The sequence below is a fragment of the Pleuronectes platessa genome, chromosome 13 (genome assembly GCF_947347685.1).
Source record: "Pleuronectes platessa chromosome 13, fPlePla1.1, whole genome shotgun sequence".
Lineage (NCBI taxonomy): Eukaryota > Metazoa > Chordata > Actinopteri > Pleuronectiformes > Pleuronectidae > Pleuronectes > Pleuronectes platessa.
The window spans coordinates 4,163,347-4,188,823 of record NC_070638.1 but is presented as its reverse complement, the minus strand read 5'-3'; the positions used below and the strand labels follow the sequence as shown (position 1 = coordinate 4,188,823).

Below are 25,477 nucleotides of genomic sequence, written 5' to 3'. Positions count from 1 at the left end.
CTTCCCTGGCAAATGGGAGCGGAGTCAATGGCCTTTCTTTTTTTGAGAGAGAGTCTACCTGAGTTTGACGAAACCCTGCCTACCTGCTAACTTTGGTGTAAAAGAGGTGTAAGACGAGGAAAAGCCACAAAACAACACTTCCTCTGTGGTGAACTTAGAGAACAGCGCCCATTGTCTGGTGTGTGCTCTGTGGAAGAGTCCTCTGAGCACCTGAGGGACAATGACGTCCACCTGCAGAGAAGGAGTGTGGGGGGGGGGGAATCGAGCTGAGGATTCCCCAGAGAGCGCGGCATTCGAAAAAAATCCATCAGGTCCCTCTCCTCTCATCGTGTTTCACCATCGAGAGCAGGAAAAAAACAAAACTATACTTATGTCCACTCCAAAGGAGAGAGGCTCCGTAAAATGTGTTTATTCTTAGCAGAGGCTGCTCACGTCATTTATCTGCAGGACAGAGGAGGAAGCTCCTCTGAGGTCGGAATGATTCACTGTCAGTGCAGAATCCTTAAAACCTGCTCTCAATCTGCAGCGAGCGGAAACGCAAAGTGCACCTGTGCTCCTCCAGTGCACTAATGCTGCATCCACATTTCAACCATCCTCTCTTTCTGCTAACAACCACATCTAATGACAACACCAGTGCGACACGATCTGTCACACTGGCCTTTGAAAACCCTGCTTCCTCAGGCAGGTTCCTATTAATTGCTATTTGTTTGACTTTTAGCAGGATTATGCAAAAACTACTGAACCGTTTTTCTTGAGACGTGGTGGAGGGGTGGAGTTTATTGGTTTATTGAAACAGGCTCAGTAAAGGAGGCTGATTCAGGACTCTTTTCTCTAACATTGCAAAGTAGGGCTTTGGACACTCTAAAGACATAATGCAGAGATCTTCATGAAAATAGTCCTGATATCTATGAACAGGTGAAATTATGTGCAGCTCCAGATAACGATCAGGATGTTTCAGATCTCAAGACATGTTAATGCAATATCTTTTTAATTGTCCAATTAGCCTCGGTGCCCTTCAAGTGTGTCCATAAATTGATTGTTGAATATAAGTTTTAAGTTCATACTCTCCTCTGCTTCTATCTGGTTCCAAATGAGTTGTGCTCAGTTAGAAAAAAGTAACTGTCTCCTCCGTCTGTTGCAACAGACAGGATTCAAAAGCCTTTAATTAAAAATCTAGAGACAGATTTATTCTACCCTCATCAACCTGCACGTAGACACAGGTCCTCATTGCTTCATGTTTCTTTCAAAGGAGTTTTAATAACATTCTCTTTTACACATTTCATATTTTTTAAATTTCATTATTTGTGCTCTTATCTTTATTTTAAAAAACCTCAGCCTGTTTTATTTATGTCAAACTTTAACCTTGTTTGCTGAGTTAAAACAACTCGACCATTCAAGGCAGGAAACACATGACTCATAACTCTGTGCTCTGTAAAAAGGCTGCAGTTCTTTTCAGTGTGTTTTATAACTTCAAATCTTTTGCTTGATCGTATGAATGAGTCCATATGAAGTTTTTGAAGACTTTGAGCTGAAGAGAATTTGGAGAATTGATTAATCCTGCACACTTCAACAATGTATAACTCTTTAGTTTGAAGCTGTGTGGAGCTCCGAGTCGTCACAGAGGAGAAATGAACAGGTGAAAAATAGATGAATGGAAAAAGGCGAAGGTTAAACTCAAGGTTATGAAATTCAGGTCAGTTGTGTTTGTGTTTAACATGAAGACAATTCATGTAAAGTTCATGCTTTTTCTGATAAGCCTGTTTCTCATTTATATTCCAGGAGTAATAGACACACACCTGGTAGCCGTCCCTGGAGAGACAAGTGTGTTTGTGTGCGTGTGTGTGTGTGTTTGTATCTGTGTGACATCCAGTGACATGTAGGAAGGAAGCTGGAGCTGAACTCACTCAGGGAATACCTAATTAGATTGCTCCCTTTGTTTCTAGAATGACAACACGGCTTCAGTCGAGGCCACAACAAACAATTATCTCTCTTCGCTGCATTTCCTGGTTCGGGTTTAGTTTTGTTTTGTGCAGCTGTGTGTGTTTGTGTGTCTTTCGAGAAGCTGAGTCAGCCGGCCTGAAAATCGTCTTCGTCACTTTTAGCACAAACATCTAAATGTCAGTACTTGACGTGCGTGAGGAAAATGACAGAAAGCCGAGAACGCTGAGCAACAAGACGCCAGAACTTCCTGAGTTAATTAAATGACACATCTAGAATTAATAGACTCGTAGACGTGCGTATTGTCAATTTAGACATTTCAATGCAGCGTCGACTTTGTGGAGTAATGATTCATTGTGATTGTTCTTTTATGGAGTTGTGTCCTGCCATATTGAACCTGACATTTAAAATGAAAGGAGTGTTTTCTCAGAGAAGCCTTTCACCGAGAAGCCGAAGCAATTACCCCACAGTTTATTGAATTCATTAGTCAGGGAAGTATTGAGTCCTGCTCCGGGGATAATTACTGCCGGACGGGAGGAATCTCATCCCATCGCAATTTAATCTCATCTTTTAAAATGTGTTTTCATGCCCTGATCGCACTGAAATGCAATGTTGTTCACAAATTATACAAAAAACGTGCTTAAGCTCATTAAAGACGGCTGCTGGAGACACTAAACGACTGGGAGACAGTGGAAGGAAGTTCGTTTCTAGTGTTATATTATAACAGCATCCTCCTTTTTCTGACTGAAATCTGTTGACACTCAAATACAAACACCTGAGACAAAAACTAAAGATATTAGGGTTGCTAACAATTAAAAACAGATTTCCTTAGAACCTGTGCTGTCTTTTTCAAAAGGTCAATGATATAGATATACTACTTACAGAAAACCATAACTCCAGACACTGTAAACTATTAAGCAGTAGTTTTTAAAAGTGTAAACAGGTAGTATTGTGTATTGTGTTGTATCAGTGTCCAGTGTTGTGTGTAGGGACTGTATTTATGTGAGCAGTACTTCTGATCTGCTCCTCTTCCAACACAGTGCTCACTTCATTTCGTCGTTATGCTGATGACTCACAAATATCTTCTCCAATTAAGCCTGAACAAAAGTCTTTGACATCTCACTTTGACTAAATGATGGTTCAATCTTAACTTTTAAAAGACACTAAATACATCTTTCTTCTCATAACCAGAAAATCTTTTAATATCCGTCCAAAAATAAATTCTGCTGCTGAGCTTTTATATAGAACAAAGAAACGCCTCATTTAACCTCCCTGTGCTGTGTTGCCTGCTCTTAGCAGCTTGACGTCCTTGTGTTTTACTGGTGTTGTTTTCTGGAGGGAGTTCCCAGTAAAGCTGCTGCCCCCCCCCCCCACCCCCCCCTCGTGTTAAAAGTGGAGCTGGTTCAGGCGTTTGATAAGTCTGCCTCCTGGCTTGGCGCCGTTTAAACGGAGGGCTCCCAGGCACACCCAACTGGGAGGATGCCCCCCGGGATGGACCCAGAACCCACTGGAGAGATTAAATATATATCTGACCTGGGGACGCCTCAGGATCCCAGAGGGGAGCGGGGGGGTGTTGCTGGGGAGAAAGGTGTTTGGACGACTTTGCACGAACAGCATCCGATCAGCATTTTGAAAAAAGATGGATGTTTGTTTTTCTCTCACCTCATTGTCCTGCTCTTTCCCGAGGTGCTCGACTGTTTACACAAAGTTTATCCTTATGATTTTAAACACGGAGCTTTTAGCCAGAAAGGGCTTTGATTTAAAAAGTAGTCTGCAGCTCCACCTTCGACTCGACAGAATTATCTTCCAGGTCCATGCTGAGCTAAAATGTTTTCATTACTCTGCTAGTATAAAAACAGGTCTGACACAGAGGGCTGCTGGGTAATATCATGAAATAATCATAACCTGGGCATGAATATGGATGGAGGCTGTGAAGCGGCAGCCTCCACCTCCAACAAACAAAAGAGCAACATTTTAACTCACAATTCAGCCGCGAGGGAACAAACACTTTCCTCTGAGCAGCCGAGATTAAAAAGTGTGAGTACGACTCTCGGTGTGAAGAACCCACACAGATGAGACGACACAATTTAAGTTTCATACTTTCCTCTCCCTCACTACTTTGCTAGTTTGATCATTTATTATTATCGCACCTTTAATAGTACTTCATGTAACTTCGACTTCATAGTTCCTGTATCATTACAAACATACATTTTATGTTACACAAAGATTTATAAAACTTCCATACCAAAAAGAATATCTTTGGATTTTGGGCCTTGTCAGTAGTTCAGTGACCTGAAGACACAAACTGCAGGCTTTGTCTCTAGGAGGACATCTGGTTACACGACACAGGCGGGAGATTGTCCTTGTGTCTAAAATGTCCCGAGACAACAATCTAAAACCATGCAAACCACACCTCCCAGTAACAGTGGAGCAGTGATTCAGTATTCCCTCTGCAGCGAGGAAGACGACGCAGCTCCGAGACTCAGACAGAATCGATAAGACTCACACAGACAGAGTGGGCGGCCACTTCCTGTTGGCCACAGGATCCGATAGCTCCATCAGCACCCGCCTCACACGTACCACCGATACCCCTCTGCACCGAAGCACACAGTTTAGAGGAGATCCCGACGGTCTCTAATTAACACCGAGTCCTCTCTCCCTACAGACAATGTGTCCTCAAGCTTGAAAAACAATCAGCAGCTCAAGAAATGCAGTCCAGAAAGATCGGTGACTTTGTCGCCCGAGACGTGGAGATAAATTACTTCTGCAAAAACCACCACACGCCTGAATGTCATCTTTAGATATTGATTTCTCGGATCAATATGGTGCAGTGGTCGGCACTGTCGCTGAACAGAAGGTTCTAGCTCCAAACCACAGGCTGTTCATAAAGATGGATGACATGACAGCACTCACATATGAAGTAGAGGTGTGAGTCCCTCATGGTGGTTGGCTGCACTATACATCATTAACCCCGCCTCCTCCATGTTAGTGGATGGAACATGGACCAAACTACACTAAGGACATTTCATTCTTTGAGTTATTCTGACATATTTCTGATAAGTTAGTTTTTAATAGTTATTTGATGCTATAAAAACAGGTTGAAAGGTCTTGAGACTGAGTCTAATTGGTTGAGTGTGTTCATCATTACTGTGCAGATTCTGACTCCAACTGAAGTCAATTGCACAAAATGGCGGCACCAGTGGCTGGAAAGGAAGAACAGCCCATGGATCAAACCTGCCGCCAAACCGTGACCTTTGTATTTGGAGTTTGCAAGTTCAAAAACACATAGAGTGATTGTTCCAGCGGCCTCACCGTGACAATAAGGCCCCTCTCCTGGAAGTACTTCACCAGAGGAATGGTGTTTTGTTTGAAGTTGGTCAGACGGCGGTCGATGGCCTTGGGGTTGTCGTCGGGTCGGCCCTGCTGCTCGGCTCGCTTCTGCAGCCGCTCCTTCAGACGGTGGTTGGTGAGGGCCAGGAACACCACCAGGTCGGGGGTGCATATCTACAGGGACAGGATCAGAGGTGGAAACATTACAGCCACTTCAAATCTACACAAGAATAACAACTTCACTCTCAGTATTCTCGTCTTCTACAGCAGCTTTTGAATTGAACTGAATGAGCAACATGGACGTGTCCTCGATAGGAAGCCTGCAGCTGCTCCTCAAGTGATGCAGTTTGAAAACAGGTGGTGGAACTGTGAGAGAGGACGACGACACCTTAGTCTCACAGCAGGAGAGGAGAACACCATTACCTGCTGCACACACACACACACAGACACACACACACACACAGACACACACAATCGCCCTTTTGTTTCACTTCCTGTGTTTGACAATCAGAGGAGGGCGACTGCAGACGGCTTCTTTCTTATGACCTCTGTGAGTCATCGATGTATTTCCATCTATCCACAGCTCAGAGTCTGTTATTGTAAGTTGACAGCTCCAGATGTTTCATATCATCCATACGCGTGAATAATGCGGTGATGACTCATTAGTCTTTGCTCAAATGGTTTGTCACAACCAGGAAACATTCACTCGTGATTACATATGATTAATGTTTTTATGCTCTATTAATATCTGGGTCACCCGTTCTGCTGCGAAAACATTAATTTCAAAACTTGAAGTGAAATCCCTCCGGTGAAACGACTTCAACCACGAGACGATGAAGTAACCAGGACAAGGCTGCAGCACCTGTTGCTAAGACGTGAGAGACGGTGCATCGACCCCCCCCACCCACCAACCCCACCCCCCCGACTGCTCCACCAGGCAGCAGCAGCAGCAGCAGCACCGAGCGAGGTGTGAGTGATACAGATCTAATCAACGAGCTTGACCGCCTCTGTTTCACAAAGTCCAGCACACAAACACATTCCTCAGTAACCAACTAGTAATGAACCCTGTGTGTGTGTGTGTGTGTGTGTGTGTTGCTTACTTATAGATCAGTGATGCTGCTATTGGGCTTTAAAGGGAAGCCACTTGGTTTGGCTCCACTTCCACATTCAAGTCAGAGCATTAATTAATCTCCTGGACTTGGACCTGACTCCCCGGCCTCATCACCGGTGAGGAACTTCTTCTTCTTCTCCTCCCGCCTTCAAGGAACTCTGCTCCTCGAGGCTGCGTTTGATCAGCCGCGGCCAAAAATAGCACGTGTGGTGTCGCTTCCTGCAGACGCACACGTGCACATGCCACCTCGACAACAGGACTCTCAGTCTTTGCGTACCTGTTTCCGTTGCCTTAGTGACCACTCTTGTGTTCTCATTGTGTGGACGTGCAGCAGAGACACACACACACCAGACGTTTCTAACGAGGTAGGAGAATGTTCCGATCCTCGCCAGCGGATCAGCGTGAAGAGGCGTCTATTTAAAACTGTTTTAATGCCGGCAGTTCCGTCAGTGATGCTATCGCCCCCCGCGTAAAGGCCAGGGAAGCATCTTCCTCATTAATACACACACACACACACGCACACACACAGACACACACACACAACACACACACACGCAGAGAGAGAGCGAGTCCTAAATCAGGTGCATGTTAGCAGGCAGATGTTGACCTGATTATTAATACCCTTCTAGGGATGTTCTACTAAATGCACTCAATCAAAAGAGGCAAAACACTAAAAGGAAGCTGAGAGATAAACAAATGCCAGCGATTCATGTCCTGACATGTTGCTTCCTGTTGTGTTTCAGGTTTCACGTCCACAGCAAACCTTCCCGATTCCCAATTCAAATACTGTGACATGCACTAGTGAATAGTTTTGTATAGTTATTGACATTTAAGAATCCTTTTGTTTGGGCAAAGCCTGAGTAAACACCAGGTTTTTATCAAACCACTAATGAGTATTAAGTACAATTACTGAAGTCACTTTAGTTCAACCTGTTTCCATGAGTTCTGTCCCAAAGTGACAAGAAACAAAAGACGAGAGACGAACATTCATCTGCGACCTGTCGGCTGCAGATTCTGTGAATGAGTCACGATGTATCCTCGCAGGAAATAAGCCGAGGTGAAAACAAAACCAACCGAAAAAGATGAATTGCAAAACATTACGTCTTTGTAACGTCTTCTCAATCCTCCAGGAATCTCACAGGAGGAGGTGATGAAGCCACGTGCATGTGAAGATGTGTTGTTACTCATTAAGAATCTTGGACTATGGGCAGAAAAGGTCTCTGGATTGATCTGTCCAAAAATCCAAGAGGATTCTCCCTACCCTGTCTAGTGCCCCTGAGCAAGGCACCTTACTCCCCCGACATCTGCTCCCCGGGCGCCGTACATGGTTGCTCACTGCTCTGTGTGTCCTGCACCAGATGGGTGAAAAGCAGTGCATGTGTTTGGGACAAATAAAATAAATAAATAAATGTATCTTAATCTTAATCTTAATCTTAATTTGAGAGCAGGCAGAGTTACGACCTCCTCACTGAAGACGCTCCTCCACTGCTCTGCTCAGATGATGAAGGATGATTATGTACCAGACGAGATGACATCTTCGTGCAGCCAAGTGATCAATGAACCAACTGGAACTGTCCCACAACCATGTTCACTATCAATCACTGGGATGTTGTTTCAATGAGCACTTCGTCATTTATTTTAAGAAATGTCACAAAATAGTAGAAATTTGCAGAGAAAAGCAGCAAGAAACAAGGTCGTGTTGGATATTTCATCACAGATCAACATGATTGATGATTTGTCTATAGTTATGTGTGTTTGGTGGTTTCAGAGACCAACACAGGGACAATTATATAAAATTTAAATAACAAGAATGGCCCTCAGCCTTAAATTTTATTGAGCTGCACCAAATTTCCCCCGATCATAAACCAGTTCTCTACAAAAAGCCTGTTTGTTTTCATCAAAATCAATTAATTATTCCTTGGGAAATTGGTGAAAGCGTAAAAAAAACGTAGTGAGATCTTCTCTGGCACATACCTCATCCTACCACCATTAGTTTTTGTGTAATGCTGCTAAATATTGTATAGATTGATGCCTCCAGAGCAGATGGAATGATAGATCGACACCTGCATGCTCAATAGGAGAGTTTATTAGAAGGCCCGAGGGGAGGACACAGAGAGAGGACACAGAGAGAGGACGTCCCCCCCGGCCCAGAGGAGCAGCTCCTATCGGCTGCCGTGAAGTTGTAAAGGGCAAAGTCGCCGAGCGGAGGAAAGGGAGATTAATGAAAATGGAAGCTGTGGGTCCTCAGAGGATCAGCGGCCTGGCCGGGTCACTCCTGAGCTCACACGACACCGGGGAATATCGGGTCCAAAATAAAGTCCTGAGCTCTTCAGGGTATTAACTGTGCGAGTCGACGCTCAAAGCTGCAGAGAGTCGGTTTGGAAATCATGTCATCAAAGTGGAGATTGAAGAATTTTAAAGGTCGTTAAAGGTCACATGTTTAAATCTTGTTTTTATGATTCAATTGATGCTACCCCCCCCCCCCCCCCCACACACACTGATGTGTCCTGTTTGTCCACCGGTAACGTCCCATCACACCTGACTCTCCGTCTCGTTTAGTGCTAAAGTCCCTCAGACAAATCCCCCCCGACTCCGGGAGACTTTGTAGCCGAGTGCGTTCTGTCCCCGTCCGTCTCCACCCGCCTCCACCCGCCTCCAGCCTTCATCTTTAATCACTGCGTCTCTCTCCTCCTCTTCTCCGGCCCGGCTCCACGACTCTTAAGTGTTGAGCTGCTGCTAACGATGGAGGGAATCGTGTGGAGTCGGTCTTCCGCTTCGCCACAGGGACGTTATCAGCAGCTTTGTTTTAAAAGCAGCAGACGGTGTTTTTTTTTTATAGTTTCCAGGTGCAGTTGCTAAACACCAGGCCAGGGGAGATGTTGTAGAGTTTGATAATTAGCTTATTGATTAATTGATTCATCAGCAACTTTTTAGATTTCTAATTCATTATTTAAGCAATTTGGGGTTTTACCTTATTTTTGAATAAATAATAGAAAAATAATAGAAAATAAAACTCAACTGATCATTTTATAAACCAAATGATTCGCTCATTCATCATCAAAGTATTTGGCGAATGAACCGATTATAAGTTGCATGTATAACTAGATGTAGGCTTCTGTCATATCAGTTAAGTTTGGTTTTAAAGTTAATTGATTCTTTTCAAAATGGGATTAAACGTCATAATCGGAAGCTGATTCTGACTCGTGATTGGTCGATGGCTGCTGCTCAGACTCCAAATACCCAAGATGTCAGGGTTTGTATCCGGGATGTTTTGGTTGCATGTCTGGATAGTAGAAAGAAGCGTCGTCCATCTTTATGTAAAATCTATAGTACGACCCTTTTGACTTCACTGAGGTACTTTAGTGCAAATAGCTAGTGAGCTTTAGGTAGCTGTTTCCAGTCTATATGCTAAGATTAGCTAATGGCCCCTTAGCTGCACAAGTTTTCAATCTAATTCTAGACGAGACAGCAAATAAGTGTTTTTCCTTCAATGTCAAACTGTTACTTCAACGCTGCTTCAAATGTTAATATTACATTTTCAGTTTTTAAGTTGAACTAGGGTTCACCAGGTTATCACTTCTTAAGTCAAACCGCACCACTGCTACTTTCTCTCTCTGCTCCCGAGCTGCACAGAAATCCCTTTAACAACCAGTCGCCACTTAATTCAATTGTAAATCTCGGGGCCGCGGCATCTGTGCATTACAGTGTGAGTGGTCATCCGCTCCTCTCCAATCACCGGTGGCTGCGGAGGCTGATGCTGAGCCGTTGCTGGGACACGAGTATAAACAGAAATGTATGCATGTGTTATCTGTGTGGTTTGAATCTCCAGAGAATCCCCCCCCCCCCCCCCTTGATCCAGTCACAACCTGTCATCAACCCCCTTTCATGCAGCACTTTAAATAACTCAAAACTCTGTGACAATAAAAGCTAAATCAGCTGAATCCCATCCTTGCGATTATGTGTGATGCATTATGAAATACAATTAACAGAATTATAAGATGAAAGATTTGATGGAATTTTAATTGCGAGACTTCAGGGAAATGTGAAAATGCCAAATGTTCGGCAGCAAGTGTGAGTTAATGAATGACTGTGTGTTTATTCTTCTCTCCTCAGCTGATGTGGAGGCACCGAGGGAAGGTATCACATCCAATCTGCTGCGTGTTTGAATCGGCTGGAATCGCTGATTATAACCATAGTAATGGATCGGTGAGATCTATCAGAGCGTGCGGGGGGGGGGGGGGGGGGGGGGGCTGTGTGTGGACTGTCTGGATAGAAAACCGTCTCCCTGTCACGTGAGGCAGCCACAAATATCATCTCCAGTCTTTGTTTTGTTTCCCCGGCGGCTCTCAGACAGGGACTGTACAGTACACAGTGGAACCGCTTGTCAGGCGAGGGGAGGCGGGCGGAGGCGGCGGCGGGCGGCCACGTTACGAGCTCTCTAACACTGAGACTCGGCCTTTTCACGAGAAGAGGGAGAGAATGTTCAATTACCGAGGAAACAGGAGAATATAACAAAGACACCAGACAAGATTAGTTGTCAACTGTGGTTAGTGCGATGGAGCAGATCCAGGAACAGTCTGCCGAGCAGTAGATCAGATATGACCTGAAGATTCAAGACAAATACCTTCTTTATGAAAGAGATGAATGCTATCTATCTATCCGTCTATCTATCTATCTATCCATCCATCCATCCATCCATCCATCCATCCATCCATCCATCCATCTATCTATCTATCTATCTATCATCTATCTATCTATCTATCTATCTATCTATCATCTATCTATCTATCTATCTATCTATCTATCTATCTATCTATCTATCTATCTGTGTATCTGTCTATTTGTCTGTATCTACCTATCTATCTATCTATCTATCTATCTATCTATCTATCTATCTATCTATCTATCTATCTATCAAAGTCTCTATCTCTATATCTATCCATCTATCTATCTATCTATCTATCTATCTATCTATCTATCTATCTATCTATCTATCTATCTATCTATCTATCTATCTATCTATCTATCTATCTATCTATCCGTCTATCTGTCTATCTGTCTATATACCTATCTATCTATCTATCTATCTATCTATCTATCTATCTATCTATCTATCCATCCATCCATCCATCCATCCATCCATCTATCATCTATCTATCTATCTATCTATCTATCATCTATCTATCTATCTATCTATCTATCTATCTATCTATCTATCTATCTATCTATCTATCTATCCATCCATCTATCTGTCTATCTGTGTATCTGTCTATTTGTCTGTATCTATCTATCTATCTATCTATCTATCTATCTATCTATCTATCTATCTATCTATCTATCTATCTATCTATCTATCTATCTATCCATCCATCCATCCATCCATCCATCCATCCATCCATCCATCCATCCATCTATCTATCTATCTATCTATCTATCTATCTATCTATCAAAGTCTCTATCCATCTATCTATCTATCTATCAAAGTCTCTATCTATCTATCCATCTATCCATCTATCTCTACTATCCATTATCAAACCATTCACATGCGTTTACTAGAATGATGAGGAGATAAAAGTGCAGCCCCATGTTTCACTGAACCATCTTCTCATCCGTCTGGTTTCCTCTGTGGGGGCCATGAACATCCCCCCCCCCCCCCCCCCCCCGCGGCCGGGGAGCTGCAGTTTGTCGACTGTGATGTTGTTTGATATTTAATGTTCATGTGTCACTTCAGTGCTCCCTTAAGTGACAGATTAACAAAACACATGGCTGTCGATGATACAAACAATAGACCGGATTAACTTGTTGCCACACAGACACACACACACACACACACACACACACACACACACACACACACACACACACACACAAACACACACACACACACAGTCACACAGGGAGACTCGTTGGTCTCAACAGAAATTCTATGTTTTTCCGGTTTGTAAGAATCAATGAAGCTCAAACAGTTTCTCCATAAAAACCTTGAATTATTGTCCAAGATGAAAATGAATTGCTCAAAAAATAAATTGCATCCACTTCAGAACCAGAGTGAAGAGGACTTTCTTTTCTTTGACAATTTCTTGCACCGAGGCTAAATGTTTCCTCAAATGCACATTTTCTAAACCATTGAGAACGAAGCTTTTCACTGGATCTGAATGAAAGTTCACTAAAACTAAATGATTGTACTTACTGGAACCTGTCATATCTCAGATTTCTGTAATACACCTCAACACAGATCTTGCATTTGAGTCTCACTGTCTCACCATCTCATTTATTAACAAATCTATAACAAACCGTCTTTAGTGATTTGGTAACAACTGCAATACCTGAATCATCTGCACAATATCTTTAGTTAATCTGGAACATGGAGAATCTCTTTTTGCTAAATGAATCCTGTCCTAACTGGACTTGCACTGACTCAGAGAAAGTGAGATTTCCCCCCAACCACTCTAAAAGTCACTGAGTGCTCATTTAAATGTTGATAAACGCTAAACGAGTTTAAATGAGACAACAATGATCAATTCCTCTAAAAGCCAATCGACTGATGTGTCACAAAGTTGGCTGCTCAAGTGTAAAGGATATGTTTCCATTAGGGGGCTCTGTAAACTAAGGCTGTCATGTCGAGAGCATGTGAGCATCTTCTAACATTTATAACCCTTTACTTTGTATTCTCACATTATTATAGATGTTCTCAATGACTTCAGGAGTCTTACAAACCCGACAGGTAGTAATTGATCCACAGGAAACGGGTCAAATCATCCAGAACGGCTGCGGCTCAGTTCTTAGTCTCGCTCAAGGACTCTTTATTCAGCCTGGGGGGTTTCCTACAAGAGGACTGAACCAGTGTTCAAACTGTCCTCGCTCCGAGCGCCGCTTCGAGCACTGAGCATCGACTTGGCAGTGAAATGGAAAACCAGTCAGAGCAGCAGCTGGAACCAATGTAAAGCGCTGCTCGCTCTAATGGTTTGTAAATATAACACACAGGACCAGATCTAACACTGAGGGGCTCACAGCTCATATTTCAGGTGCAAATAAAATGTGTAATCCATAAAACTAGTAGTCTTCATTAGACGAAAGACCACCTCCACTATGACTGTAAAGGATCATGAAACGATATTTTTCTTCATTATGAATATGAATGAAAAGAGTATAAATTATATATTTACTTTGAACTAGTGGACTTATTTTGTCCGTACACATTTGTTATTTATTATTCTGTGGTGAAAACAGACTTTCTCTCCAGAGGAGCCATGAATATTTCATTCAGGCTCATTCTGCACTGATATTATTTAAGTGGAGCAACAATACCTTAGCGGGCAGCTCTAGAAATAGTTAATACGTACGTACAGTTTGGTTTAATTATAAGACGCCCCTGTGTGTTTGAACAGTCTGGTTTTGTCACTACAACATACAGCTAATGTGAAATGTGATGATGGGATAGTTGCTTTGTGGTTTGCTTGATTAAAACTGGTCTCCAATCAGCACAAAAGTTGACGGTGCAACTTGTAGGTTAAACATCCGTCGGCTGTTGCCGTGAACCCCCCCCTCTAGAGGCTTTGACACTGTTTACACAAATATGACACGTTTGAAAAATGACAGTGTGCACGATAACTCATGTGGCACGATGTGATGAGAATTCATTTTTCAAAAATGCTAATTGCATCCAGATTTGGAGAGAGTTGGAGACAGAGCTTCTCAGCTGAACTTATATAACTTATTAAACATGTATAACTTTTCAAAGAGTCTAAACGACCTCACTATGACCTGCAGATGCTGCAGCTTCTCTCGGCATCAAACCCCCGATCCACCCCAACCAGAGCTGCCATCCTCACATCTCCACCCACTAGAGCCAGAAAGGTAACAGTGCGTAGTACATATAGGGCTCCTAGCAGGTGTCGGTGGAATCACTGTGTGTGTGTGTGTGTGTGTGTGTGTGTGTTTGTGTGTGTTTGATGTATAGATAATAGCTTTTGCTGCATCACAAAGTAACAACAGTGTCTCTGAGACCAGTCCAGATCCTACAAGAGAAACCTCATGTGCCACGATGTGGGATGGATGTGTTGCCATCATGTTTGCGATGCAACCCGATTGTGACGTTCTTCAAGCCCAGCAGGGACACAGTGGGTAGATGGGATTGTGCGTCCAACAAAACAACACGATATCAAAAGAATGAGTCAAAAGTCTGAATATTTCAGATCCTCTCCTGAACGACTCCCTCCATCCACCATGTTTTTGCAGGACGCAGCCGTGTGTGGATTTGATTGTCGCCGAGAGAAGTTACATAAGTGATTCACGGCTCTTTTGTGTGTGAAAACAACACAACAGTTGTGACACCCCCTCTCGAATAATTGGACAGATCTCGCATCTAGAACAAATCTGAAAAAAATGGGTAAATGGATGGACTGTATTTTTGAAAAAACATCTTTCTAGTGTCATCGACCGCCCAGAGTGCTCAAGAGACATCCACCCATACATTCACACAGCGCTTATATAAACTGTATATCACTCATTGAGCTCAGCCGTCTGCTGCAGCTTGCCTGAGGACCCTTCTGCATGCACACTGGATAAGGCAGGGGGGGGGGTTGTTTAACCACCATGAACGACTCGCTCTACCTCCCGAGCCACAGCTGGGCCACTCACCTGGTCCTCGAAGGACAAGGCCTGCCCGACATCTCGAGGGAACCCATCTATGACGATTCCATTAGCGTCTGGGATCTTCATGATCTTCTGCTTGATCTCAGTTATCGTGGTCTCCTGAGGAAACGACAAAACAAAAACAAGACTCATGATCAGCGTCACTCGGTGCCTTGGTTTGTGTTTATTTACCACATGTGTGATCATCACAATTATCTCGACAATTAGCCAGATGCTTGGAGTTCGGGCTAATTGAGGATTCCACAAATTTAGCATTTTAACTTGGTCACATATCAATTGCCAAAACCATGGGGGGGCAATTTTCTGAGTCTGTTTTTTATAAAGCAAAAAAGTTTATAGTTACAATTATAATTTGCTTTTCAATCAAAAGAATGAGAGTCATAATATGTTTGTTTTAATTACAAACCCTTTGGAAATTAAGCTGATTTAGAGAAATAAACACTGTGAAAATGATAGAAAGTCGAAGAATTATCGTTAATTAAACATAACAACATAATTCGTCTGTTATCCAGTTGCACTTTAATATCTCTGCAAGCAGCAGAAGGATTGTCTGGAGTGCAGCCGGGGGGGCGGAGAGTGCCAGCTTCTCTCATCATCGTTTACTTCCTCGTGGCTGGAGGAGGTCAGTGCGTACGGATGTATTCCTCCAGGCAGAACGCATCATGCGATATGGCAGAGATACGTGAGCAGCGCTCCGGTCTAAAAATAACAACCGTGGTCAACGCTGAGCAACACAGACATTTAATTTCCCTTCTAACCGCCGAGCGGGAGCCGCGGCCCCAGTCGACTGCTCGGGGATTAAAGCCGGTCTCAGCTCCATCAAACAGATTAATGTTCGCAGGTGGAGACAAAATGAGAAAAGCTCATCGAAGAAAAGCCGTCTGATGTTTGAGCTCCCGCAGGAACACAAGGAATCAGATGATCATCTCTGACTCCGATAGAGACGACCTGTCCACAACAATACAGCAGCAATAACACAGACAGACGAGAGAGACGCCATTAGATCCAGAATCTGTCCCTCGTTCCCACTTCACTTCTCCCCACACGCAGCACACTCAGCACTTTACTTAATACTGAGCTGCAAAATGAGATCTGGGACACTGATGAACCATCATCAGCTTTAATGCAACACTGGCTGGTTTGCATCAAGAACATGAGCCACATTGCAGTCAGTTGATTTCATTGTTAATAATCTGCCAATATGTTTCTCGATTAACTATTGTTTTATTAATCAAATATTAAAATAAGCCCATGATGACATTTCCATTAAAACCCATTAAGAATCTCAAACTACAAAATATTTGTCATTTTTTATTAAAAGAATGATCTGTTTTTGTGAAGGAGTTTCTGATGCTGTGCTCTTACGCTAATTGTCCTGGTAATACAATAATCTTAAGCCTCTGGTATGATACTTCAATATTTCCCACAGGGCCACCCTGATCCCAGTTCAACACTACATCTCCCATGTTGCCACCCTGATCCCAGTTCAACACTACATCTCCCATATTGCCACCCTGATCCCAGTTCAACACTACATCTCCCATGTTGCCACCCTGATCCCAGTTCAACACTACATCTCCCATGTTGCCACCCTGATCCCAGTTCAACACTACATCTCCCATATTGCCACCCTGATCCCAGTTCAACACTACATCTCCCATGTTGCCACCCTGATCCCAGTTCAACACTACATCTCCCATGTTGCCAGCCTGATCCCAGTTCAACACTACATCTCCCTTGTTGCCACCCTGATCCCAGTTCAACACTACATCTCCCATGTTGCCAGCCTGATCCCAGTTCAACACTACATCTCCCATGTTGCCACCCTGATCCCAGTTCAACACTACATCTCCCATGTTGCCAGCCTGATCCCAGTTCAACACTACATCTCCCATGTTGCCACCCTGATCCCAGTTCAACACTACATCTCCCATGTTGCCACCCTGATCCCAGTTCAACACTACATCTCCCATGTTGCCACCCTGATCCCAGTTCAACACTACATCTCCCATGTTGCCAGCCTGATCCCAGTTCAACACTACATCTCCCATGTTGCCACCCTGATCCCAGTTCAACACTACATCTCCCATGTTGCCACCCTGATCCCAGTTCAACACTACATCTCCCATGTTGCCACCCTGATCCCAGTTCAACACTACATCTCCCATGTTGCCACCCTGATCCCAGTTCAACACTACATCTCCCATGTTGCCAGCCTGATCCCAGTTCAACACTACATCTCCCATGTTGCCACCCTGATCCCAGTTCAACACTACATCTCCCATATTGCCAGCCTAATCCCAGTTCAACACTACATCTCCCATGTTGCCAGCCTGATCCCAGTTCAACACTACATCTCCCATGTTGCCACCCTGATCCCAGTTCAACACTACATCTCCCATGTTGCCAGCCTGATCCCAGTTCAACACTACATCTCCCATGTTGCCAGCCTGATCCCAGTTCAACACTACATCTCCCATGTTGCCAGCCTGATCCCAGTTCAACACTACATCTCCCATGTTACCACCCTGATCCCAGTTCAACACTACATCTCCCATGTTGCCACCCTGATCCCAGTTCAACACTACATCTCCCATGTTGCCACCCTGATCCCAGTTCAACACTACATCTCCCATGTTGCCAGCCTCATCCCAGTTCAACACTACATCTCCCATGTTGCCAGCCTCATCCCAGTTCAACACTACATCTCCCATGTTGCAGCTCTTCTAACCATCTATTTTAATGGGAAGTCCACTGATCAATGTTTAACTACTGTGAAGAATGTCTTCTACTGTTCTGACTGTTTCCTGTGCACTTAGCTGATACACCATGGATGTCTTCCACCTCCTGTTGACCTTCATCTGTCTGGGTTTGATTCCTCTTTTTGTCACAGTGATGCCGGACAGCAGACGGTTTGTGTTTGCTTTCTGTTTTGTTTCCTGTTTAATCACATTGTATAAAAAATCCCTTCCTTTTTACCTTCTTGTGGTTTCACTCTGAGCCATGCTGCCGTCTGGCTGTGTAACCCTCTGCAGAGCTAATAATGAAACCTCTAAAGACAACTCCGGTCTGACCAACTCATTATTTAAAATCTCATGATTTCCAGGACACTATCAACTGGTCAGCACGTGAGGAAGTCGCTCTATGGAGCTGCACTGGTTTAGAGGTGAGACGTTTCTGAGGAGAGAGCCACGAGAGCACAACCCGTCTTTAATTTGAGACCAGTCTGAAATCAGAGAGCCTCTCGTCAGTCGACTCTCATTGGCTGACAGTCGATGACATGATGTACTTGCTGCACTCAGCTTCACAGATGAGCATGGTCACAGTTACTCTACAAGAGGAAATGCACGGAGGACCTTCTCCCCTTCGAGTGTTGTCCCTCTTGTCAAAAGGAAGATGGGATAATGAATACATCTCTCATCTTTGTCTGTTACAGATTTCATATTCAAGCTTCTCTTAACAAACAATGGACTGAAACTACTCATTTGGCTGAATCCACGTTGAGGTGCAGGGTTATTGTTTGGTCCTTTCTTTGTCCTTGGACATGTCAAATGAAAGGAAATGGTCTAATCTGATGTTATATATACGTTGAATTGAGAAATGTGAGTGTTTACTACGTGTTGGAAACAGCCTCCATCATTGTCTTGCGTCCCTCTCCCAGCACGCTCCTGATATGGATGCTGGTAATTAGCTCCGTATTACAGTCACGCTGTGATAATGACCTACGAGTGACTGGACACACTCAGACACACACACTCAGACACACACACACACATACACACACACACACACACACACACACACACTCGCCCCTCGCCTCCTCTGTTTCTCTGCTACCTGCGGTGCCAGCTCGCCATTGGTGATGATTTTTGCAATCAGGCTCCACTTCCTGTTGCTGGTGGCGTTGTGGATCATCTTCTTCCTCAGCAGCTCGCCCACCGACACGTACTGGAAGCCGTAGCGCTCGGCAATCTTCAGGCTCTGTGTTCCTTTGCCGCTGCCAGGGCCACCTAGGCACAGAGGGAGAGCTGTTGATGTTTTGGGAGAGAGAGAGAGTACGTGTGCATGTGTGTGCATGTGTGTGTATGTGTGTGTGTGTGTGTGTGGGAATGTGTGAGTGTGAAACGTTAGGCGTGTGGGTGTGTTAGCGGAGGCGCATGTGTGGATGAGTGAGAGAAAGTCAGACTGTTCCTGCTTGTGTGTGTTTTGCTGGTGCACGCGGGGGAGCAGGGCATGTGTGTGTGTGTGGGGGGGGGGGGGCAGAGGAGAGAGGAGCAGGTACGTGTGAACCTCCCACATTCGCTAACAAATCATCGTCTCTTCTCTTTTATTCCAGCGATGAAAGCGAATGGTGCAGAGGAGTGATGATCGGGAGGAAGACAGTGGCTTCACGCCGCATTGTTTGATAAATATGATCACGACTCATCTAAATATCAATTCTTTGCTGTTACGCAACAGAATAAAAAAAAAAATCGGTAAGTTTTAAAGTTTAAAACGGCCGAAGCGACATGTACGATAATTTGAAATCACCCCTCACAACAGGGAATCCAATTAAAATCAATTAAATCATATTGGCGGTGAGCTATGTGAGGCTGTCACTTAGTGGAAGGCCTGTTCTCAGGTAAGTGGCTGTAAAAAACCATGTGACGCCCGGAATGCTGCTTCGCTGACTGACACACGTGTTTCATTCCAGTTCCTACTGTCACCACAGAAATGCCAGCCGCTGGGAAACTGGCCGAGATGAGGACAGCCTGGGAACAAGCTGTCCCATCGGTGATCCAGTCCGCCTGTCCTCCATTCCTGGTGCTGCTGCCAGAAATGGATGGATGGATCTAAATGAGAATGTCGGGTTCTCTCAGCCAAGTGAGGATAATTGTCCCCACAAGATCTGCTGATTTCCAAGTGTTGAGCTGGTACCAGTGTTCGGCTTCAAGTACTAAAATCAGTTCAGTCCAAGTTAACCAATGTCCCATAGACTGTAAATAAAGATGGAGGACGTGACTCCTCCTCCTCCAATTATCCCAGAATAAAGCCAAAATATCCCGGATACAAGCGTGGCTATCTAAGAGGACAGTAGACTGAATCCCAACTTAACACACGCTCTGCCAATCATGAGTCTGTCTCACCTGTCAGTCATCACGTGTCAAACTGTTTTTAAAGCATCAAATAACTTTTCACAAACATCAGCGTGAGAAGAACGACCTGATCAGACAGGAACCATCTTTGAGAAACACAAATTTAACCTCAACCCTCAAAGGGGGTTTCTGAGATACATCTTTCCCCAGAGTGGGACAGATGGACAGGCAGACAGACGGACAGATTGACGGGGGGGGGGGGGAGGGACAGATGGATGAACAGCCTGCAGACAAAATATCTGTGGTCTGCGTCTGCTGCTGCTGCGGAAGCGTAAAACTACCAATAGATCAAATCAAATGTATTTAGGGCAGTTTATCATAGAGCTCTGTGTTTTGTGGGGGTTTTGTTGTTTAGCGTTCGAGCCCTGCCCCCCCCCCCCCCCCCCCCGTCCCCTCTCCTGACCACACGTGTCCTTGTCGGTCTGTGTCTCTCTGGTCTAACCTGACCAAACGTTTGCCGTGATCCTCCGAAGAGATGACAGCTGTCGCCGTCCTGCTTCCCCTTTTTTTAAAACATAGGCCACGATGTGCTCACCAAGACGAGATTGGAAGTGGCTTTGTGCTGAGAGGAAACAACCGTCCTCCACATCACAGACAGTGTGTGAACATCCCAGGTACACAACATGAAGCCACACACACACACACACAACTGGCAGGAGGTTAAAAAGCTCGGGAAAGACTCTGAGGTCCTTTTCCTGCTTATTTAGAGTATTTTAAAGAGCGGTTATAAATAGCCGCCTCTCTCCAGTGTCATTACTCGTATTATGCAGCTGCCAAGCTTAATTTATGAGTTTAATGAATGTGCATGACAGGGTGAAGCAGGGGCGCATCGAGGAAAACCGATTAGGAGAGCGTGAGTGTCACAACACGCAACCAGATCCCCCCCCCCCCCCCCCCCCCCCCCCCCCCGCTGACACTCAGGGAGAGAGGTGAGGCTGCGTTCAAATACCAGGAAAAATCCTTATCGTAAGCTAACCCTGATCTAACCTTAAACATGTCTTCCCCTTGTAATGTAATGATTTACATTATAGAGACTTGCTTATGCCACCCTAATGGGATCGTGTAAACAGTTTTAAGGTCCTCAGAACATGGGTAATACCTGGAACACTCACACACACACACACACACACACTCACAGACACACACACACTCCCCCAGCTGTTCCCATCCAGGCTGTGTATTTTTAGATAATCAGTTAAGCAAACATAAACTTCTATTCTGTATTTTTGACCTTTTTCTATTCATGTATCAGACTTTGTTATCTCGTGGAAACATCCAAGGAATCCAGATGAGTGCTTCAAGTCAGAAACACCAGTGGAACACAAAATAAATAACGGCGTCTTTGGTATTTCACACAGTGTTTCCTCATTTGTGTGTTGTATGACGTGTAGTTGTGATGTTGTGTTTGTTGTGTTGCAGCTTTACCGATGACCAGGATGATTTTGGGCCGTGGTCTCGACGGGTCGAACACCTCGTACTCCTCGATGAGCTCCGCCGTCTCCGACAGGTCCGAGTCGCTCTCGATGGAGAACTGGCTGATGGGAGGGAGGCGGTCGTACCGTCTGTAGGGGAAGTTGGGACTGTCGGGCAACACTGTCGCACACACAAACACAGACACACACACACACACGTACAAAAGAACAAATTGAACCATAATTTACCTCTGTCAGTTAGAGGTGCAGCTCTCAGTGTTGACAATCCCATTTCACAACAAACCCGTTAAAAATTAAATCCTTCACATGAATTTGTCTGTGCGATGAATTCAGAGACGGTTCATTCTCTTTCTCTTGATTAAACACATTCAACAAAGATACAGAATCCTCAGTGCATGTTTTTCCACAGGAGCAGCAATTATCGCAATCCTGTGTATTTTAATTATAGTGCTGATACACAATTCCAGCGGTGACAACACACACATCAGTCAATTTAGTGCAAACGATTCAGCAAAACACTTCAAAACTGTTGCAGAGATGAAAACTATTTAGTAAAAACACTGAAATGTGCTAATTACAGCTAAAGCCTCCTCCCCCCCCGTCTTACTGTGGTCCTGCAGACATTTCTAACATGTAAATCTGACAATCAGGGAAATGAATCGCGAGAGAAGAGGCAGCTGCATTGTCTTCCAGCAGATGTTTTAAAACTCTGAGCCGAGGGGAATCACAGCGCATTGGGAATCTTCCCCCCCGATGAGGCTGCGGCTCCCAGCAGCTACACCCTGCAGCTGGCAAACCTCACAGGCATCGTTTGCACAATGTAACGAGAAGCAGGATGTGGGTGAATCTCTAAAAGCAGGAGTCCTGCGTGTGTGTTTTGAATCATGTTTGTGAGCCCGGAGGCTTCTGTTGAACAAATATCATCTCCGTGCAGCTGCATGCTGGGAGAGACATGCCTGTGAACAAACTTCTTATTAATGCACACATGACTTTATTAGCCCTGCCGAGGAGGTGGTCTCTTCTTCATGCGAAAACAACTGAACGGATTTTTGCGACATCTTTGTCTCCAACTTCCCAGAGAATAATCCATGGATCACCATGAAAAACATCTGACATATTTAGAGAACTGATCTATGAGTGAGTGTAATTTGGTGCATCTTGATTGAAGGAGAATGTAAAGCTAAAATCTGAAGTACCCCTATCGTGTCACTGGTCTTCTTTTATTTGAATGAACCAACAATGCCATCAATAAATAATGCAAATAGTTTGTTAGCAAGCGAGACGCGGGCGAGAACTTTGCTTTGCAAATTAGAAACCAGTTTTGCATGTGCAGTGCCAGCTACGCCTTCTGTAAAGATCAGGATCTCGGCCAAGATTAATCATTCATTTTGTAGATTCTGAATTTTCTTTTAACTGTATCGTAACAGACAATAAATGCACTGCTCCTCTGAGGCAGCACAGGGATCCGGGAGGTTCCAGCTGTGATTCTGTCCCTGAACACGAAGGGGTCACCTCCGGAATTTGTAGCCGGTGTGTTGGACATGTTGTGTTTGTGGGTGTTCTGGTTTCTGGCTCTAAATCTATGTGAGAGAAGTGATGCACGCAGCTGAGCCTCACGGAAAAAAATAAAAAACTGAAGCCACGGAATAAAAAACAACAACTCTTATCTCGTCTCGCTCGAAAAACTCTGCTGGTTCTTCCAAGATCAACAGTTTTAACAATGATGCTGCGACCGGGCTCATGAGGGTGAAGCACAAAACCTCAACAGGCTTTTTCCTGTTTGAAACAATGAGCTATTATGGTCTTGATATATTACACTGGGAGATTGGCTTCATGCTCACCATTTCTGAAGAGGGACCTGCGTGATTGGCTCCCGTTGAGCGGGGGAAGGGACTTCTTCTCCTGGCCCACGAAGGTATCCCACCGCACCTTGTCCGCCCCTCCCAGCTCCCGGACCTTCTGCAGGCAGGCCTCCAGGTAGTCGATGGGGTCATCGGGCCGGTAGTACATCAAACCTGTCAGCAGGCTCTGAAGAAGAGGGGGGGGGGGGGGGGGGGGGGGGGGGCAGAGCGAGTTTGAGGGCTGCGTTGTAATGACGTGTTGTTTCTGCGGAGAGCCAGCCCGACGCCTTAATGAAGTGCAGAGCTGGTTGTCTTGGCTCGTCTCCGGCAGCGGATCAAAACATCTCATTTCGTCAGAAGCCCATGAAATTGGACTGAGCTGTGCAAACAAAACGCAACCCGCAGACGACCTGTTATTATCATAGTGGAGGAGGACTGACCAGGGACTGTGGTGCATGAGAGGTCCCCATGACCCAGAATGTTTTAAAACAAAAGCCTCCTCTGGGACCTCATCTCCACCCTCCCACCCGCAGACGCAGGGAAAACAAGAAGCTTCTCCCGGCTGATGGAGGATAAATACGCATTTATATGAGAGGCAGTTATCAGCAGTTATGATGATAATGTGTCACTTTGCTGCTCAGTGTGATAAACAATCAGTAGAACTGGCTCTAATTAAGTGGATGAGCCAATTTAGTTTCCCCTCAGGAAAAAGAAGATTATATTTCATTATGATATATCTGTAAGTTATTAGACTGTGTCGGTCTGAGGTTATTAACAGTGAGCGTCAGGCAACACCGGCCTTGTACCTTATAGCAATACACAAACACACACACACACACACACAATACCGTTGATATTTCTTTGATATATAATTATTAATTATTATTATTAATTTTTAAACAACCTCTTGTACTTTATAGCACAGATGCACCATTATTATCAGTGACAGATGATCACATTTTCTTTTGATGTCTTCATGATTAAATAACAGTTTCCAGCTGAAAGCATCTCAGTTGAGAGGCTGCATCATGTCCATTGGAAGCTAATTATGCATAAAGGTGGAGATGTGAGTTTGGTTAAAATTCCATCTTTGCCTATTGTGATTGTATAGTAGTATTAAAAACTAGTTTAGGAAGTGATTAAACAAAAATTACGAATCCATCGATCTGTTCAATCCAGAAATCTGCTTCCAGGTTTTCCATGATCTAAGTGGCATCTTTGACACAAATCATAAAAAATCATCTTCAGCTTGACTCTGACATATTTTCTGCAAAGCATCGATGCAAACGTGTACAAAGAAAAAGAAAAAAACATTGTGAAATCTGCACCCACTGTTCTGCCAGCTCATCCCCACGCCACCATCTCTCACCTCAAAGAGTTGAGGTATCTCCCGCCGGGCGAGGTACTCCTTGGCATCGTTGGTATTCATCTCCCCCTCGGATTTTCCTCTGGAATCACAACTTGTCCGCTGCGCTTCTCGTGTTTCTCTCTTGACTCGGTGTCGCCGCCGTGTGAAGGAAACCTCTGGTCATCAAACCGAGCTCCACGCACACGTCCCCTCAGCGCATTTTGCCTCGTGTGTGGACTTGGTGGATTCCTGCAGGCTCTCACACCGACTCGTCGTGGCGGATGCGCGGCTCGTCCGTCCGCCCTCCCACCGCGCTCTGCCGCCAGCACGCACCGTGTGTGCGCCCCTGACGTTGGCACCACCGAGGCTGCGCGCAAATACGCACGCAGCCACTTGACTTTGCGCGTTCTATTCGTTCACCGTTAGCTTGGAATTAGAAGTAACTAAGTACATTTGCTATAATTTACTATTCAATTAGTAATTCTTCTGTAACTATGAGGGAAATAAGCAGCATTTACTTATTCCATTGAAAACTGACATACGGTTTATCCACTATGACAAATGTCATGGTTTAAACTGCCCAATAGGATGTTATTGAATCAATCTTAATGATCTTACTATAAAGCAAAGTAAGAGAAGGGCCATTCCACATCATGAGCACTTCTCCAGTTGGTATTTTAACACTT

General features: G+C 44.5%; 1 protein-coding gene across 1 annotated transcript in view; it reads right to left on the bottom strand.

Annotated features, from left to right (window-relative positions):
• ak5 (adenylate kinase 5) overlaps window positions 1–25,052 on the bottom strand; it is a gene marked incomplete in the record, with an annotated part of 46,848 nt that extends 21,796 nt beyond the window's left edge. The window contains 6 exon segments of the mRNA XM_053437627.1: window positions 5,251–5,442; window positions 15,020–15,133; window positions 18,872–19,044; window positions 21,595–21,762; window positions 23,444–23,630; window positions 24,813–25,052. Coding sequence (XP_053293602.1) covers window positions 5,251–5,442; window positions 15,020–15,133; window positions 18,872–19,044; window positions 21,595–21,762; window positions 23,444–23,630; window positions 24,813–24,872 — 894 coding nt within the window.
• Between the last annotated feature and the right edge of the window lie 425 nt (window positions 25,053–25,477).